Source organism: Pseudoliparis swirei, chromosome 18, assembly GCF_029220125.1.
Source record: "Pseudoliparis swirei isolate HS2019 ecotype Mariana Trench chromosome 18, NWPU_hadal_v1, whole genome shotgun sequence".
In the NCBI taxonomy this organism is placed as follows: Eukaryota; Metazoa; Chordata; class Actinopteri; order Perciformes; family Liparidae; genus Pseudoliparis; species Pseudoliparis swirei.
In genome coordinates, this window is record NC_079405.1 from 6772459 (window position 1) to 6792027 (window position 19569).

Below are 19569 nucleotides of genomic sequence, written 5' to 3' on the forward strand. Positions count from 1 at the left end.
AACTGACTCCAGATCAGCACGTACACGCCTCACTAGCACCCCCCCCTCAATTATATGCAGCACCTCAAGGCACCTTTGTTTTCTCTTTTAATTAGTGTTAATACTGTGTAGGCCAATCACTTTTATTTCATTGGGCCTAATGTGGTAAAAAAAACACTGTTAAATCACTGAGACAGTTATTTTGTATTAAGTTAACTAAAAAAGGGACTTTTGTACTCCTGCTTGATTTGAAGGCCTGTTGCCCTGTTGATTGCAATAAATAGGTCTACAACATATGTTTATTGTGTTTGACTGTTCAGTACTGTTCATGACATTAAAAAAGCAGACATAAAAGTAACTTAAAAGTTACTTTCCCTAGTAACTAATTACTTTGATATACAGTAACTAGTAAAGTAATTCAATTACTTTTAAAAGAAGTAACTAGTAACTATAACTAATTACTAATTTTCAGTAACTTGCCCAACACTGCATATAGCAAAAGTATTTGCAGCACATAACACTATGTAGCCATATTTTATTAATTAGTGTTATATTTAGAGATGTTTGTCTAACTATCGTGGAACTATCTGCTTGTGTCTTTCAATCAGTTAAGATGAAGAGATGGTTCAGTTTTAATTTTGTTTCCGTCATTATAGATTTGAAATTTTCTCAACTATGAACAGAAAATACATTCATATGGATAAACAAAGCACATGTTGAGCCAAAAATGTATATCCATGTATGACCATAGACTTGAGCATATTTTCAGACCATGACATAACAAGCAGGTGTCAAGCTTCATACCACTTGTTCACCTCCATAAAGGTAATTTATGCCCAGTCTTCTTGAATTACGACTCTGGGCATATTTTTTGTGAGGTCGGACACAAGTCCAAGTTTAGATTTACTGAAGAGAGGTTCAGCAGGCTAAAACATATCCGACGAGTGCGGGATGACGCCTCTCGGTTTCAAAGTCAAGTTCTAGTTACAATGTTAAAATGTATTCAACCACGGAAATATCCTGTCTGTTGGGTTTCAATCCAACAAGACACGAAAAATAATTAGTTTTTCAATTGTTTGGTTTGCTTTTCGACCGATACGTCCAGAGCTTGCACGTGTCAATAAGAAAACATGAATGTTCATGCAAATTGTCAATTTTTGGGATAAACACTTTTAGATAGATTTGAATTGAATGGACACCTACCTCTTGTTAAATGTTGGGATGAAGATCAGCAACCTACATGTTCAATTAAGCTAATGGAGAGGCAGTTCAAAGCACTACCAAGTCACTTCCAATGAGACTTCTCTTTTGAATACAAAAAAATCACCCCACTGCTGGAATTCCGGTTGTGGAGGAGGGAGTAGGAGCGGCCCTCATGCATTTGATCTGGCACCCCTTTTCAAGATCCTATGATACTATAGGGCTAACGTGCATGACAGTAAACCTATCCCCAGGAGTCACAGGGGGGGGAAAGCAGTGGGTCAGGTTGTGTGTCTCTGAATGACTTTATTGCCTCTCAAAGGACCCACGAATCAGCTGAAGCTGGCAACTGACAGCAAGGAACAGCAGTTCACTTGAAAACAGAAATAGTAAGTACATTTACCAAATACTGGGGAAATTCCCAATATGGTTGGATATTTCTTTAAAATCTTTATTCTGTTAGCCAATTTATATAAATATGTGTATGTTGGCAAACTGGATACTAGTTTCATATTACCTCATACCTGTTCGCCTAAGTCAGAATTCTAATTGAACGATGACAGCAGTTTAGTATCCGATATGATAAAAACCAACATGAAGATCATAATATTGTTGTTTTTAGGACAGAATTATTGATGAAAATTAATAAAATAAAGGAAAATGTTGAAAAAAGATCAGGATCAGATGAGTGATTGCGCAGTTTCAAGAAACTAGCGGGAACTCATAGTCAAACTATAGAGACATATAAACTTGTTTGTTTATTCAAACTAAAATTGGTGCTCTGTGTTCCAACAAACAAATTAATGAATGAAAGTATATGCTCAACTCTTACATAGATCATGGAATAAGTTCCACACCCTTAACTAAAGCATTGATTTATACTTGAGTATAAATGTATACTATATTCAATTCAGTTTATTCGTATAGCCCAATTTCACAAATTACAAATTTGTCTCGGAGTGCTTTACAATCTGTACACATAGACATCCCTGCCCCAAAACCTCACATCGGATCAGGAAAAACTCCCAAATAACCCTTCAAGGGGAAAAAAATGTATACTTATAAATCAAAGCTTTTCAAAATGAAAACTTTTCTCAGTCTGAAAAAAAATTACCTTTCTCTACCATATATCACGATGTGACCATATGATTCTTCAGTTTAATTACAATAAACAATCAAATTAGGAACTACTAATGAGTATATTTGTGTATTAAAATAGATTTGTTTTCTATACTTACTGAAATGCTTTGTTGCAATAAAGCAATATTGCCTGGAACATGGCATCTGACTAATCATATATTTCTGTAGTAATTATACACTTATTAAAGTGAAACACTACCAACAAAATGACAATCTCATAGTTTCAGAAAATCTTTGATTAAATTAAACAAATTTAGAATATTTTTTTAACCACCCAAATTTGAACCTTTTTCTCATGGTAGTAGTTTTTAAAAATGTTATAATCGTTTACCTTCAGATAATTCAGGGCTAAAAAGAAAGCAAAGCCTCAATACAAAGATGGTTATAACTAATGCTACATTTGCAGTAAGGCCACCTCCTGAGTAATGACACAGTACTGTACATATTTTATGAGGCATGTGACCTACTGCCTGCCAAATTAAGCCAGCCGATTCTACAAAGGGTTGTTCTCAGGAATTCTTTCATATATAGAACAGCTAGAGTTACTGACTGAGTTGTGTCCTCACACCGTTTACGACATACATCTCACTCTCATAGATGTACAGTGATGTCCCACAAAGCAGCGCTTGTAACCGCACGGAGGAAAACATTGTGTGTCATTCCATCTTAGTGGTCTCTCAAAGGATAGGCTTTGATTAAAAATGCATGGACGCAGTGTTATAAAAGCAGGGTATTGCCTGTTAAAACAATGATAGGATACCCATTACAGATTCAGACCATGTGCTAGAGATTAAGTGCATGTCAGACAGATGGTAACCACCAGTGGTCCAGTCATGACATCAGATCCAGACTACATTAGGATTCTAGGATATGTTGGGCATTGACCACGGGAAATAAGCCCTTATTCAAACAAAGAAATCATCAAAGTGAAAACCCCTTAAAACTGTGTCTAAGCAAACTTAACAGTGTTGCCTTATTAATTATGAATTGTTTCAAAAGTGCATTGTAATGGGGATTTTTTGCAGTAGAAGAGAAGCCGTTATCAAGATCACGATGTTTAAAATATGTAAAGCAAAGGAAGAGGAGCCAAAGGCTTCAGGGCAGGGTAAGTAAGGAGTTTGAACACTGCAAGTTTCAACTGCACATTACTGACGAATAATAGATTATGTGAGGAAAACTAAATGTATAGTAGAGCCTTTTCTGAAACATATGAATTGAAATCAAAGCTGTTGAGCACTTGTACATTTCTAAATAACGCAATGCATCTCATGAATCGACAGTGAAAATAAAAAAGAAGTCAAAGGTGCCCGGAGTTATGATCACCCAGTATGTGGAAGAACTACCTGAAGGCATGAGCACCCCCGATTTCACACGGAAACCCATTGCTCTCACTATTCAAGAAGGTAAGGTACAATTCCACCTCTAATCACACGAGTGAACTTATTTATTTGAGATATTTCTTTCAGATAATACAAATTAAATAATGGTACATTGTGTGCTGCCACTCCTGTAGGAAAATTGGCGATCTTCAGAGCAGTCGTTACTGGCGACCCAAAACCGACTGTGACCTGGGTTCGGAATAGCGGGGAACTGAATGAAGAATATAACAAGATGGTCTTTGATTCGAATGCTGGCGAATACCAACTACAGGTAAGACCACTGACTATGTGACGTAATGACTGCTCATTCAAATCAATTAAAATCAAGAAGGAGACTTGAGAATCAATAAATGGAATAATCAGTCGGCCGTCTTGCATTATTTTGTGGCAAAATCACTGATAATCATGTGTTGATTGATAGATGCCTGATGTATCGGCGGATCAAGCCGACACCTACAAGTGTTTTGCTAGAAATGAATATGGAAAAGCAGTTGTAACCGCTGCGCTTAATATCATTGAGGGTCAGTTACACACTTGTATTCCATTATTCCTATACTTTTGTATTATTTTAATGAATTAAGATAAATAGCATCTGTCTCACTTCACTGAATTATCTTCCATTTTAGTTGGTTTTAAGAAGAGCAAAGCCATGCAAGAATCCAGAACAGGTACAAAAGCCTCCATTTAATCTATAATAATGCAACGTCAGACATTTAGTAAAAGCCGTTAACGTGCTGTTGTTTTTGTTGTAGCGGTGAGAGAGATACCCGAGGACTTCAAAAAGACCTTACATAAGTAAGTGCTACATTTGCATTGCGTGACCATTACCGTATAGTGTTTACTGATATCTTTGGGCGGTTTGTAGGGTTGACATCGAGGCAAAAGAAGACAAAAAAATTGAAATTGATGACAAGTTTTGGGAACTGTTGATGAGTGCGGAGAAAAAAGATTATGAGACCATCTGTGCTCAGTATGGTGTCACTGATTTCCGCGGGATGCTTAAGAAACTAAGTGAGAGGAAGATAGAGAGGGATCAAGAGCAAGAAAAGGTACGTTTCAGCTAGATAGAATCTCTAATCATATGAATAAATGGTGTCGTACAAGTACAAACTCTAAAAGCATTGTTTCTTATGTAATACAGGTTGTTGAAAGGCTATGCAACCTAAAGCCCATTGAATTGAAGGCTGATGGAAATGCCGAGTTTGAACTTGAAATGTCACTAAAAGACCCGACCAGCAAAATATTCTTATTCAAGGTGAGATGTATCATTAGAAATATTTACTTGTGTTCCTCTCATTGGTGAATGAATTAAACAAAATGGACTGACACTAACAAGTATGACTGCTTTTGTTTAAACAGGATGGAGTTATGGTTCCCTTTGAGTTGGACACAGACTCAAAACACGGACTGAAGCAGGTGGGCAAGAAGTTTGTGTTCAGCATCAATGGTGTCGACCCAGACGATGCAGGTTTATACCAAGTGGAGGTCGATGGAGTAAAGATCTTCTCCACTGAGTTCAAACGTAAGAAGATTCACCAAATTATGGATCTGCACAATGAAGTCGGGAAAAAAAGCTGCGAAGACACGAGTTGCCCTGAGACAGGCAATGAGAAATACCATGTTGTGCATTTAATAATGTCTTTCTTTTACTAGTTCCCCCAGTGGAGTTCTTGGTCAAGATGAATGATGTGAAAGCAGAGGAAAGAGAAGACGCTGTGTTTGATTGTGTCCTCTCACAGCCCCTGAAAAAAATTAAGTGGATGGGAAAGAATAACCCACTAGAGCAAGGAGAGAAATATGATATAACTGTGTCAGAGGACATGCTGATTCACTCGTTGGTGGTGAAGGACTGCCTGCCATTGGACAAAGGAATCTATGCGGCTGTGACTGGACTTAACTCCTGCAATGCCTGGCTTGTAGTGGAAGGTACTGTTTGAACATGTTAAACTGCATCTATTCAGACTGTTTAAGTTCATCAAATACTGAAAATGTCACATTTGACAAATTATTCTTGATTTGTCGAAATATTTTTTTTTGTCAGCCGACAATGATCCAAACGCAAGCAGAAAGAAGAAAGCTCGCAAAACAACCAGAGCAGGTGGTGGTGGAGCCGACCTTTTAAAGATTGCGGAGGAGCAACAGGCTAAGATACAGATAGAGAGAGAGAAGTTGATTGCTAAGGCAAAGGCCGATGCGGAGGCTGCCGCCGCAGCAGCCACCGAAACAGCCGCCGAAGCAGCCGCAGCAGCCGCTGTGGCTGCCGCTGAGAAAGCGGAGGTTAGGGCCGCAGCGAAAGTGGAGAAGGAAGCCGAAGCGAAAGTTGAGAAAAAAGCCAAAGCTACAGTAGAGAAGAAAGCCAAAGCTAAAGCCAAGCCAAAGGCAGATACCAAGACTGAAAAAGAGGCGGATGATACATCAGAAGCAACCACTGTTGAGGAGGAGGAGGAGGAGGAGGAGGATACAAAAGAAGATGTTCAGGGAGAGGCTCCTCCTGAAGTTGATGATACTGAAGAAGAGGAGCCAGCCCAAGAGAAAAGAAAGAGAGTGAGAGCAGGCCCACTTGTCCCTGAGACAGTCACTGGTAGGCATTGGAAGATAGAAATTACAATTCGATGCTTTGTTGTTTATATATTCCTGTTCCTGGTGAACAATATTCTTTTATTTCCATTAAGACCCGGGAGTATACTTCACGGGAGGACTGTCCGATGTAACTGCAATCATTGGTGCTGATGCAGAACTGGTCTGCAGGCTGAGCAGTGAGGACTGTGATGGAGTCTGGTCCAAAGATGAGAAAGAGGTGAGGAGGAGTTGAGAGAGGAATAGCTTTCGTCTTTAACCTTCTGATGTTTAAGTGTGTTTACGTGTACGCGTGCATGTGTGTGTGCATTTCAGATCACGGAAACAGAAGATATCTCTATTGTTAAAGATGGGACTTTTCGCAAACTAATTATCAAGAACTGCAAAGAAGAGGATGCCGGAAAGTACCGCTGTGAAGCTGATGGCCGTAAAACAGAAGCTGCATTAAGTGTTGAAGGTATTGTAATCAGAATCAATGAGGCACTTCAACTAAAGCACAGCTAAAGGGAAGCCACTGAAAGTGTGTAAAACAATATTATTCTCGGCTCAGCAATAAAATTCTGATATTATGTGTGTGGTTTCTCTTAGATCCTCCTAGAATTAACCCAGATGACCTGGCAGAGTTCAGAGAACCTGTCATGATCAAAACCGGAAAAGATGCAGCCTTCGAGATATCCTTTGTGGGCCGGGAACCCATGAAGATCCAGTGGTTCAATGAGGGTGAAGAGCTCTTCGAGGATGCCCATATCAGAATAGAGAAGTCTTCCTCACACAGCCGCCTGGTGCTTACTAAGTGCCAACGCAAAATCACAGGAGAAATTAAGATTAGGATAAAAAATGATTGTGGAGCAACTGAAGCCATCACGCAGTTTGTCATTTTAGGTACGGTTGGTACACTGCTTGTTTTCAGTTGTACGAAAGCTATATACAAAATAACGGAGGTGGAAATGAGTGTGTTTGTGATATTTCGTCTCCCCCAAAGATAAACCAACGCCCCCACTAGGCCCAGTTGATATTATTGAAGCCTCGTCAACTTGCATCGACTTCAAATGGAGGATTCCCAAAGACAATGGAGGTTCCCCCATCACGGACTACATCCTGGAGCGCCAGCAAATTGGCCGAAACAGCTGGAAGAAATTAGGAAAAATTGGCCCAGAGCCTAAATACAGGGATCGTGATGTTGATCATGGCAGAAAGTACTGCTACCACATCCGGGCGGAAACTGATCAAGGCACCAGTGAAATGATGGAGACGGATGACATTCAGGCAGGGACAAAGGGTGAGTCTATTGACGAGCATGACGATGTGTATCGAGTGAATCGGTTAAAGAAAAAGTGACAATGTTTTCTCTTTCATTTCATCACTCAGCATACCCTGGATCTCCTTCGACACCAAAAATTGTAAGTGCTTTCAAAGACTGTATCAATCTGAGTTGGTCTGCACCCACTAATACTGGAGGAACCAACCTTTTGGGATACAACGTCGAGAAACGCAAGAATGGCAGTAATCTGTGGGGCCATGTCAACCCTCCCAATGAACCCATCAAAGGTACAGTTCTGCATCTTGAATACAGTGTAAGCATAGTTCAATTGAAAATGTCTCGAATGATATTTTACATTCGATAGTCGTAACTATACTTTTTGACACGCCAACAGAGAAGACTTATGCAGTGAAAGATGTAGTTGAAGGCTTCGAGTACGAGTTCCGTGTATCGGCGATCAACATTTCTGGAGCTGGAGAGCCAAGTTCGCCTTCTGTCTTTGTGTTTGCCAGAAATCCAAAGAGTGAGTAATAAGCCAATATAAGCTATATTATTATTATCTCAATGCTCAACTGTTTAAAATGTCAATACTTAAAATTGTAATGCCTTCAGAGCCCCCAGGTGAAGTCATTGAACTGAAGGTGACAGACTCCACATACTCCACCTTATCGCTGGGCTGGACCAAACCAACGGAAGAGGAAGGGGTCCAGGATGAGGCCAAAGGATACTTTGTGGAGCTCAAACCAGCAGAAAACCCAGAATGGGGTCGCTGTAACTCCAATGCTATCATGTTAAGCTCCTATACTATTATGGGTCTGAAGTCCATGGCCATGTACTGGGTAAGAGTTCTAGCCACCAATGAGGGTGGAGAGGGAGCCTCGAGAGTTAAACAACTACATCATTGCAATGCCTCCTGCAGGTGAGTCAGTGGAAATTGAAAACTGTCTGCAGTCAGAATTCGATACATTTTCCCTTTTATGTAATTCCTTTCCCCACACCATTACAGTGAGACCTCAATTCACTGACAAAAATATGAAGAACTTCATGGTGATTAAAGCTGGTGACTCTGCTCGAGTGAACTTCAACTTTAAGGTGCAGTACAACATTCACACAAAATCCTAGGAGCATGAAAACACCAAGTCGCGTTGTTCAATGTCCCGTTGAAAGTGTCAGATTACACACTCTCTGCTTCTCTACAAAGTAAGTGTGAAGCCACATCTTAAGCCCTGTACCTCCTGTGGTTGGCAGGCCTCTCCAATACCGGCTATCAAATGGCTCAAGGACGGACTTCCTGTCGCCAAACATGTGACGGTGCACAACACAGACACATCATCGCAGCTAATGATCCATGCAGCAGAGCGCCATGACACTGGGATCTATACCATCATTGTCAAGAACCTTGTTGGTCAGGAGACCTCCAGTGTTGAGATAAGAGTCACAGGTAGAGTGAGAAAGGAAAATGTCAACTAACATGTAGCAAATATGAGTTGAGTACCAATTGTCAATGGAGGTGCATTCTCTTTTTCAGATTATTAAAACGTTTAGGTCGTTTTTGGAGGAAGCAATATGCTTTAAAAATATGTCTTTAAAAAAGGTGCAAAGAAAATGAAGCAAACATTCCTACAATATATACAAAGTATAGTGGAGATGACATTTTGTGTACCCTTTGGACTGGTAAAAAAGTAAAGAGAGCAACAGTCATAGCAAGATAATAAAAAATAATGTCTGACCCGTTGCTAGACGAGCCCAAGCCTCCGGGCCCCGTGGAGCTGAAGGAGAACGTGACGGGAACTGTGACGGTGTCCTGGACTCCCTCTCCAGATGAGAAGAAAGACGACAGGCTGCACTACGTGGTCACCAAGCGAGACTCTGTGATGCGTTCTTGGCAAACTGTGGCGGACCATCTTTTCAACAACAAGTGCACCGTCGTCAATATCATGCCGGGGAGGGAGTATAACTTCCGGGTCTACACTAGGAATGACATGGGACTCTCCAAGCCTTCAGAGTCCACAACCTGGGAAGTGAAGAGAAGAAAAGGCAAGTTTCAATGGTTTGATGGTTAATTAGTTCATCAACTGAGAATTAAATGGCAACCATTTTGATCATTAATGAATCGTTTCAGCTTTTAAAAAGTAGAGTTTTAAAATGTATATATATTTGGGTTTCATTCTGTAAGTCAGATGAAACAAGAAATGTTGTAAGATGTCATAAAGGCTCTCAAAACTTGTGATGGAATTTCTCACAATGTTATGGATCCACAATAACAAAATAAATGTTAGTTGCAACACTAGTGCAGATTAAAAGAGATCAACCCTAGATATAAATAAATGCTGATGATTATAGAGTTGATCAGCATATATATACACATATTTATCATTCAGTAATTGTTTTAAATCTGTATGCAAAAAGATAGCTGGTTCCAGGTTCTAAGATGTAATCACAGCTCTACACAAGCTGTACTTAATAAAAGCATAATCAGAGTCATAAAAATGATCATTAAAATGCAATTAAAGAATATCAACAGAACATGTAAGAGCATCACCTGGCTACTGTAAGTCTATAAAGTCGGTCATCATTGCTGATAAATGTTTTGTTCACTTTATGTACATGAAATTGACCATGGGCGGTATCGCATTTTTTATATCGCTACATATTCTGCCATAGACGCTAAGGGGAGGTAAATTAGTAAAAGAAATATAGATTACTCTGTATTAATGTATATCTCCTTTCTCTTGTATCCTTCCAGAAACATTTTCTTTGAACCTTCCGGCCACTAAAAAGTGTTGCTTTGAGACGCCTCCTTCGTTCTCTGTTCCGCTAAAAATGCACAAAAGTCCAGAGAGCTACGAGTGCAACATGAGTTGTGCCGTGAAGGGAAACCCCAAACCGTATGTCACCTGGTACAGGAACAACGTCAGCCTCAACACCAACACCAACTACTACATCACCAACACATGTGGCGTCTGCTCCATGGTGATACTTAGAGTTGGCCCGAAGGACAGCGGCGATTACACAGTCATTGCAGAAAACCCTCTGGGCAGAATGGAGTGTTCCACTAAACTGGTTGTTAAAGGTAAAAACACATTCAAATGCTTTTGTTACATCTTAAATTCTACTCCTCTGGCTTCGTGTTTCAATAATTATCTTCTCTCTATCCTCCTTCAGATTAGGAGGATGCGGTGGGCCTGAAGCCCTGAATATGCCTTGTTCCATTTAAGATGAACGCTATAGAAAGGATTTGCCCATTTGAAACCTGCTTGAAGTGAATTACACTAAAACTGGGTTTCAATATAGTGTGGAGAGGAAATTAAGGATGAAAGCCAGAAGGAAAGAGCTCTTGGTGTTTAAAATCTAAACAAATGTACTGGATGAAACTAGATTGTGTCGTATTTGAGGGTAGATTTTACTAAATGGATCAGCTGGATGCAAAGAGCACTTTGAAAGGACACATTCGGGATTCAACATCTTTTACCAAATGTGTTTTTTCATCGAACTCTTTTTCCTCTGCGGTTTCATGAAAAGGAAACAAAATGATCAGTTGACTTCCTCATGGAAATGTGCAGATGTACAATACGGCTATAACTGAGTGTTTCAGTGTTTGCATATTTACTGTTTAATTTATGAATAATTGCGCCACAAATGTAAATAAAGCATGTTGAAAACTGAACTGTCTTACTTGTCAATCTTTAACCTAGATTGAACCATGAGATTGTCACTTTGTGTCCAAGACATACAGACACTGTACTTGCTCTCTGAGGCTCTACTTGTTTTGAGCTAAATGCTAATGCCAATATGCTATTACTCCATATCAACCACCTTCACCAGTATCTTCACCAGAAGTCTGTTCTTCATTTTATCTTGAGAAACGTCCTGAAAAAAAGTCATCTCCAGACGTAAACCTCAGAACAGTTTGTACCAGTGTTTTTTAAATGATGCGTTCCAATGTAGCCGCAAAATTAAAAGCATGTACCAGTTTATCCTAACTAGCCAAAGTAAATGCTTTCCTATCCTCATAACAGGGCGTGAGACTGCAGGATGGTGTGCATGCATACAAAAAGATGTGGGTAATCAATTAAAGAATGCCACAACAAAATGGTGACACATCGGATAAAACATTTTTTTGAAAGTTTATAGTTCTGATGTGCTTGGACGCAAGTGAACGCCAAACTGGCATGGGATGTTATTACGCCATCAGTGTTTACGTCCAAGTGTAGTTTATGTATTCCCTACAGGCGAAGAATTGAAGAAAATTACAATAGAGTATGCATGGATTCAGTTTTGACCTAAGAACCAATTCCATTTTAATTGGTTCAACGTTCATGTGTGGAAGTCTCGCAGGTTGACACAGCAGGTTATCATGTCGACACAGTGCAGCTGAGGAGAATGGGCAATTCCATTAGTTTGGTCATAATACAATTTTGTACGACATACACATTTATATAATGAATAATAATGATGGTGTTGGATTACAAACATATAGGGTGTAACAAATTACATAAAAATCATGAGAGAGAGAGGGTACTTTAGCAGTGTGAAGAGACAGCAAGGAGGGCAGTCTGTTGAGTGGCCAGCCTTGAATCCAAACTGGTGAGGGTCAAGAATGTTGCTACTGTAAAGATGGGAGGACACTTGGTTAAAAATAGAGCTCGTTCGAGAGTTTGGGAATTAAAATATAGATTGTTGACTTCAGACAGGTTTGAGGGAGGGTTTCTTCAGGAGAGGGTTAACTCTCGTCTCCTTAACCCTCCTGTTACCTTTAGGGTCAATTTGACCCCATTCAATGTTTAACGTCAGTGTTCTTTGGGGTCAATTTGACCCCAGGCTGTTTTTCACTGTCAAACATATAAGAAATATCAACTTTTTTTATGTATTTAAAGGGCTATTTAGGTGGTCAACAAACAAACATAAAGTACCTCACACTTAAACTTGGTAAAGAATATTAATTCTAATAATGTTCTGGAAGTTTTAATTGCTGGGGTCAAAATGACCCAGAGGGTAAAATATGTTAGTATATGTGAAGGTAACAGGAGGGTTGGAGAGTTAGGGATACAGCCAGTTGTGAGGGAGCTGTTCATAAGATGGGTGAGAAAGGCAAGAAGGTCAGGAGCAATAGCCTGGAGAAAGTGAGATGGGGTCAAGGGGGCAGGTGGTCGGGCGGGCTGAGGTTACCGATGTAATAACTTGATCAGGAGACAGGAGGATGAAAGAGGAAAGCGAAGGGGATGAAGAAGAAGTTGATTGAAGTGTAGTGATAGAAGATGGATTTGTAAAGGAGGAGCATATGTCATCTATCTTGTTTGTCGACAAAGTGGCTCGGTAGAAGGGTGGAAGGAGGAGGGGGACCATGGGGGTCAAGGAGGTTGGAGAATATAGAGAAGAGTTGTTTAGGGTTAGAGAAAGAAGAAGGACAGAGAGAAACAAGAGATGAAGAAAGAGTAGAGAGGAGAGCGTCTGTGGCAGAGCTAGGATACATGAGTGAGAAGGAGTCAGTTGAAGGGAAGGCGTAGAACAGAGGAGGCCAGAGAGGAGGGAGAGAGCGAGAGAGGGAGCGAATGTTGCACCAAACAGGTGCAAAGTCTGTTGATGTGGGCGGGTTGTCAGTTCCAGAGAGTAAGTGGAGTTACATCACGGGAGTACACCCAACCTGTGTTGAAATATTTTAGTGCCAAACCAACAGACCTTCATTTGCGTGGCTAAAATATGAATATATACACAAAAAATATGTCCTCCCTAAAAATCCCATGCTCCAACATGTTGATGCGTGGCTTTCAGGTACAATCACCCAGTCTTCAGTTTCTGCCAAACGCTTGCTTCCCAAAATATTTTATATTCCCTGTTTTTTTATTTATGTCCCAATTAGTTTATGTCCCAATTAGTTTCGTACTCAATTATGAACATTATGTTTGGCTATTCCATTAATCCCATTCAGGGAGCCACAAATGCTACTCCCGGCATACGGCGGGACATTTATTGTGCCTTTACACTTAGTTCACAGCTTCTGCTTTGCCACCTGTCGCGTGGCTTCACGTTTCTCTTCGACTGCCTCATGTGTTTGCAATGCTTTCAGAGCATATTGCAAGTCTTTTATGGAAAGTCATAAAAGAAAAACATGTGCATGACTAAGTGCAACCTTGCAAACAACTGTGCATCTTCCTGTGTTATAACTAGTGCTGTGAAAAATAACGCGTTAACTCAGTTAATTCAATTACAGGTTTAACTAGTTTTTTTTTTTAACGCATTTAACGCATGCGCAGAATGAGCTTCCAATCCGTCTGTTGTTGGTCGTCGACGAAAAAGTCACTTGCAAAATGAGCTTCCAATCCACCACTTCAATCTGAACTCTGTCCGCTCTCATGCAGACGGTCTGTTCATCGGTAATGATCCTTCCGCAGGTTCACCTCCGGAAACCTTGAAACGACTTTTACTTCCTGTAGATCAGGGGTCTCAACACGTCGATCACGACCTGCCAGTCGATCGCGGCGCAGTGTTGGTAGATCGCATGACATTAAAAAGATTGGCCCGCCCCCTGACATGTTCTCTATAGCACGTCTTTGTTCTTTTATTAAACTAAACGTCTGTTGTTGATCGTATCTCCACAGCAGCATGTCATTTCTGTCTCTTCGCGTTGCGTTAACACTTATCGATCTCCGTCTCGCGCGCCACAGAGCTCCGTGCGCGCGCATCGGGACCGAGCAAAAATAAAAGTCACTTGTCAATCTGTCCACCTGTCCGTGTCGGTGAGGTTTCAGCTTTGCAGCGGTGTCCGCCGTCCCTTTCATCACGGCCCAGTTCATGAAGAAAACCCACACAGTCAGTTTGCCTCAGCAGCTGCTAGAGGAAGACTAGAGGCCTTTAGATTGCATCATGGTGGAGTTAATGGTTGACAAACAAGAGAAAACATTTCTGTTTAACCCTCCTGTTACCTTTACATTTACTAACATAATTTACCCTCGGGGTCAATTTGACCCCAGCAATTAAAACCTCCAGAAAATTATTAGAATTAATATTGCTTCCCAAGTTTAAGTGTGAGGTACTTTATGTTTGTTTGTTGACTACCTAAATAGCCCTTTAAATAAATAAAAAAGTTGATATTTCTTATATGTTTGACACAGTGAAAAACAGCCTGGGGTCAAATTGACCCCAAAGAACACCGACATTAAACATTGAATGGGGTCAAATTGACCCGAAAGGTAACAGGAGGGTTAAACATTCTGTTTAGGATGAAGATGTATTAATGTTCCATATGGAAGAAAACTGCTAAATAACTGCTGAGTTGCAGCACCATTGTATAGAAGAATGTATAAATGTATATATCCGTCTTTTGTCATAAATCTCTATGTTCTCACAAAATATACCGAGAATATCGGTAATATGTGATTAATCATGATTAATCCACAAAAACCTGTGATTAACCCGATTAAAAATTTTAATCATTTCACAGCCCTAGTTATAACTCTCATGTTATCTCTGGCAGCCGGTTATTTTAGACACAATTATTACCTCAAGCCTCAAACCACATGTCAATAGTATTTCCCATTACTTGTAATAGTACATAAATACAATGTTTTACATATTTAAAGGTTGTTAGCTTAAAGTACAAAAGAGGTTTGCTTTCAATGATGAAAGAAACATCAAACACACGGATGCAATCAATGTTTTTTCCACACTAGATCAGAATCTTTTTGCAATGTAATTTAAGTTTAGGTTTAATAACTGATTAGGCCAATGCAGTGTACATTCAGCGTAGGAATGTTGCCGACACCCGTGCGGGGTTACCTTTGTCCATGCTGCATGCTGCTGTGTTGTGTGACGTCCGGTTGTTTTGTCCTTCTTTTGCAGGCTGGAATTCGAAGCTCCTGACTTCAGTGACCTTGGGCAATAAATGCCATGAGGAACATCAAGCCTCTCGTATCGGCTTCCCATGTCCGAGAACAGTCGTAGTTCCTGTGCCACGCATTCACTTTAATTACACTGCTTGAAAAATCCGCGCACACATAATCGTGCTCAAACTAAGCCGAGCTCTGTTATCACTATGACCACAATAACTGGGATGTGGTTTCAAGTGCCAGCGACCCAGACTCCAGGAGGAATCTCAATGACTTATTGCATTTAGGTTGATATCCTCAAGGTGATGTATGTGTATAATAGATATGCAGCAGCCTACATGTCGGATTGTTGACACACAGCAATGAACAAGGCCACAGATGCTCACTGATGGCCATCTTAAAATCCAACATCATAGCAGGAAGGTATATTTGCATACATCAGTAAAAAATAAATACAATACATATATATATATTTCTTGCCAGTTTCTTTAACAATTTATGTGTGTGTGCATTTTCAATATAAATAGTCAATATATATATATAAATAAATAAATATATATTTTACAATACAGTGTTTTTTGGAAGTGATAATGTATCACAAAACATATAGTATTAATACAATGTCATAATATTTTCTTAAACCCCTCGACATAACTCACAAAACTAACCAAAATCCATCAAGCCAAAAGACAGACAACACCGAAATGGAGGAAGGACCACTTTGTAAAATATGAAATATGAAAACATCCGGATGCCGAAAACAAAGTTGACTCAAAAGACACATTTCATACAAGCAGTACAGCACACATTGGAGCCTCTGCATCTATATCGTGATGACAATTGGTTTAATTACATTTTTCATACGGAGAATGTGTATCATTCAGAGCATTCTGAAAAACGATAAATCTACGGCACTTATGAAGCGCTTTTCTAGTCTTCCAACCACTTAAAGCACTTTAACACTTCATCCTTCACCCACATTCTTACAGCGATGCCAGGGCCCACCATGCAAGTTGCCAGCCGCCAATAACGACCATCTCTCCATTCACAACCTGTGAAGGAGCAAAGTGGGGTTAAGTGTCTTGCCCAAGGACACATCGGACCAGGGGATCGAACCGCCAACCCTGATTGAAGGCTCCCCCCTTGCCGGAGGTTGTGATTCATGCCAAAAACTAAAAAGCGATCCCCTTTCTTGGCAGGCTCCATGTCGTGACAGCGCGTGTGCTTGTCGCAGAGTCATTGGCATTCCTGTAAGCATTAAGTAGCTTAAAGACCAGCGAGGTAACACTCAAAGATCAGACTGGGAAGCAGCACCACTCAAGAGGATCACTGGAGGACTGGGGTAAGTCCATCATCCAGTTTACACACAACAACATTCTCACATGGCGGTGTTACATTTGTAGACTTGGCTACAGTCGACACCAAACTAATCCTGTGGCGGATTCACGCTCAAGTCCAAAGATAACATCGGGTTGATGCGACAAACTGCGGGAAGTGTTTGTCCGTAAACACGACGGAGCTGCCTCATTGTCGGGAGTGTGGTTTGCAAAGGGCGGAAGTTTTGTTTTCCTTCATTCAGATTACGAATGTTATTTTTGCTCCTCGAGGGTTTGGTCACACGTGTACTTTTTGTTTTCATGTTACGTGTAAATATAATCAGATCGGGTTATCAGAGTCATTTAATAGAGGATAGATTGTGTCCACCTCCAATAGCAAAAGTTGCTTCTCAGCTCACGAGTTTTAATTGGCAAATAAAAATAATTGACAAATTCATAGATAGGCAAATAATTCATCCCCGGGGGGAAATGTGGTTGTAACAGCAGCAAGGTTACATACTTAACATAAAATATTAAGCATGAAAAAATGCATAATATATACAATAAAATAGTAGAGCAGGACATATTCAATTAAAAACAAATTCCATGAAAAAGAAAATGAAAAATGTACACAGTGTATAAAAAGTGAAATAGGTGCAAGGTTTATTGATTTTGTTCAATGTATTTATACTTTCCATCACACACAGATTGTGAGACAATAAACATTTAAAAACATCAACGATGACATGGCTGTCAGTTTCTTCCTCTGCCAGCTAAAAAAAATTACTTTTAAGGAAATCCTCCTTTCATTTTTTTCACTCAAAGCTTTCATTTTTATATATTTACCTCAACACGGACCAGATTCCACTTCATCTGTTGACTGAAAAAAGATGCATCACTAAGCATAACATTTCTCTGCAGCAAAAAGAGAGCTTGGTAATAACCCAAATCGAGCAAACCTGCCATGCTAAGCATCAACGTCATCTCCATAGATAGCCGTGTGCCTGTTCAACATGCCCTTAGTCGTATCATGCCTCTAATTATTTTTATGATCCTCTTCGTCTCATTTCAGCGCTGGTCACATGAGCAGCTGGTAGCGGTGTCATAGCAGCAACACAGGACATGTGAACCCAATAAAAAAACAACTGTCATATCAAGGAGGCCGTTCACACAGCATGGCCGAGTACAGTACACAGAACACGTTATGACAAGTTTAAAAGCTAAAGATTTCAGAAGCACAGTGTTTGTGTGAAAAATAAGAAGATAAAGTGCGATATCTCAAGAACATCACGTGTCTGGGCGGTGCCGGCCTCGTACGAATACTAGACATGTGAGAGGTCAAACATGTCAGGAATAAAAGTTAAAATGACATCATGAGTGATGAAACTATACACTCAAGGTCCAATTTTAGGAGGTTTTTAATCTCGGCAATATGATAACACTCAAGATACAGCGAGCAGCTGCATGGACGACACGAATGATCGCGCTTAAAGTCTTTCACTGCAGTTATTCATGGCCAAAGGGATGTATGGGGAGATGTTTTTTTTAGAATATTTTATTTAAACAAAAAGCATTTGAGAGTCAAAACATTTGCTCCCATAGCTGGTTTTACTTTAGTTTCTTTTTGTAATGTATGTGCCCGTTTTTCTGGAGAAGCTTGAACTAACTTTCTTTCTTACTTTTGAACCGATTCATAATAATAAAATAATTCGTCTTGTCAGGTGCGTAACAGTAATTTACACACATTTAACTAATTAAAGCAACTCAAAGAGGTTTGCAAATCTTCTATTATCGCCTCAATATCTCAACAAACTGGAGGAGCACACTGCACTTTGTTAGAGTTGGACAGGAACACACCAGCCCGGACGGCACTGACTGGAAGAAACAGCGGTAGACTTTTACTTTAACTCTATAAAGCGTTTATTCAAAATCAAGATACAAACAGACAATCATGCGCATGGACCCCAATCCAGAGCTGTCACCAATGGCCCCAGCGCTGCAGAAAGGATGCTGAGCAGAGCTCGCACGGCCATTGAAATAATCAACAGGGACAGTTCTGATTGGTCAGGAGTAAAGAGGGCGGTGTTTTCTCATTGGGTCTTGTTCCTCTGCTTCCGCCATTGTCGCTCCTTCATTGGTTCTTGTGGCCAGCCAATGAGAGCATATGTTGTGAAAGTGTGAGAAAGGAAGATGGAATTCACATGTAGCTTCCTTGACTGAGCTGGGGAGTTTTCTAAGATAATCTTATCTCTTCCGAGGTGGGACGAACTGTTTCTAGAAGGTCGTTCCCAGGATATTTACAAAGGGCCAGTGTGTGTGTGTGTGTGTGTGAGAGAGAGGGCTGTGGTTGAATCCGGATATTAAATTGTCAAAGCTGGACCTTTCCTTATCTTATCTGCGCTCAGTAGTTGTCTCTGTGGCTCTCCTGTTCATGTGAGCATGAGTGTTGCTTTGTACTATTCAAATCTAGGGTGAGAGTTGGTGCATGAAGTTCTTTCGTGTGTCACTGTTATCTTCTTTGATTAGTTCAGGCGCTGGACTGCCCTGCTAAGGTTTAAAACCTTCCACAGTGATTTTCCACTTTCCACATAACATTTATGCAAACAATACTAGGCTATGCTAAGATATAATATATATTCTTTACAACTTAATGAAATGAAGACCCATGAGTCAGGTTCTAAAGAAATATATATAAGTCGAGATCAAATCTGAATTATTACACACATCTATTTTAAAGATATAAAAAAATGTACAGCAATTAACTGTATTCTGAAAAGATATGTAGAACATTTGTTCCTACTCCGAATCTTATTTTTGTAATCAATCCCTTCCATTCTCGATTGCAGTTGGTAAAATCCTGCTGAATCCATCAAGGAATCAAAGGATCCGAG

The 19569-nt window shown here is 40.1% G+C and overlaps 1 protein-coding gene across 1 annotated transcript; it reads left to right on the forward strand.

Annotated features, from left to right (window-relative positions):
- The first annotated feature begins 3372 nt into the window (after window positions 1-3372).
- Window positions 3373-10706, forward strand: LOC130207885 (immunoglobulin-like and fibronectin type III domain-containing protein 1). The gene is given in 24 exon segments (XM_056436623.1): window positions 3373-3424; window positions 3600-3722; window positions 3833-3969; window positions 4120-4219; window positions 4325-4366; window positions 4451-4493; window positions 4564-4747; window positions 4840-4953; window positions 5058-5220; window positions 5352-5624; window positions 5740-6279; window positions 6371-6495; window positions 6591-6732; window positions 6864-7157; window positions 7258-7554; window positions 7644-7823; window positions 7931-8059; window positions 8149-8410; window positions 8412-8455; window positions 8543-8628; window positions 8785-8977; window positions 9277-9573; window positions 10283-10609; window positions 10702-10706. Coding segments are annotated over 24 exon segments (4152 nt in total).
- Window positions 10707-19569: the final 8863 nt, after the last annotated feature.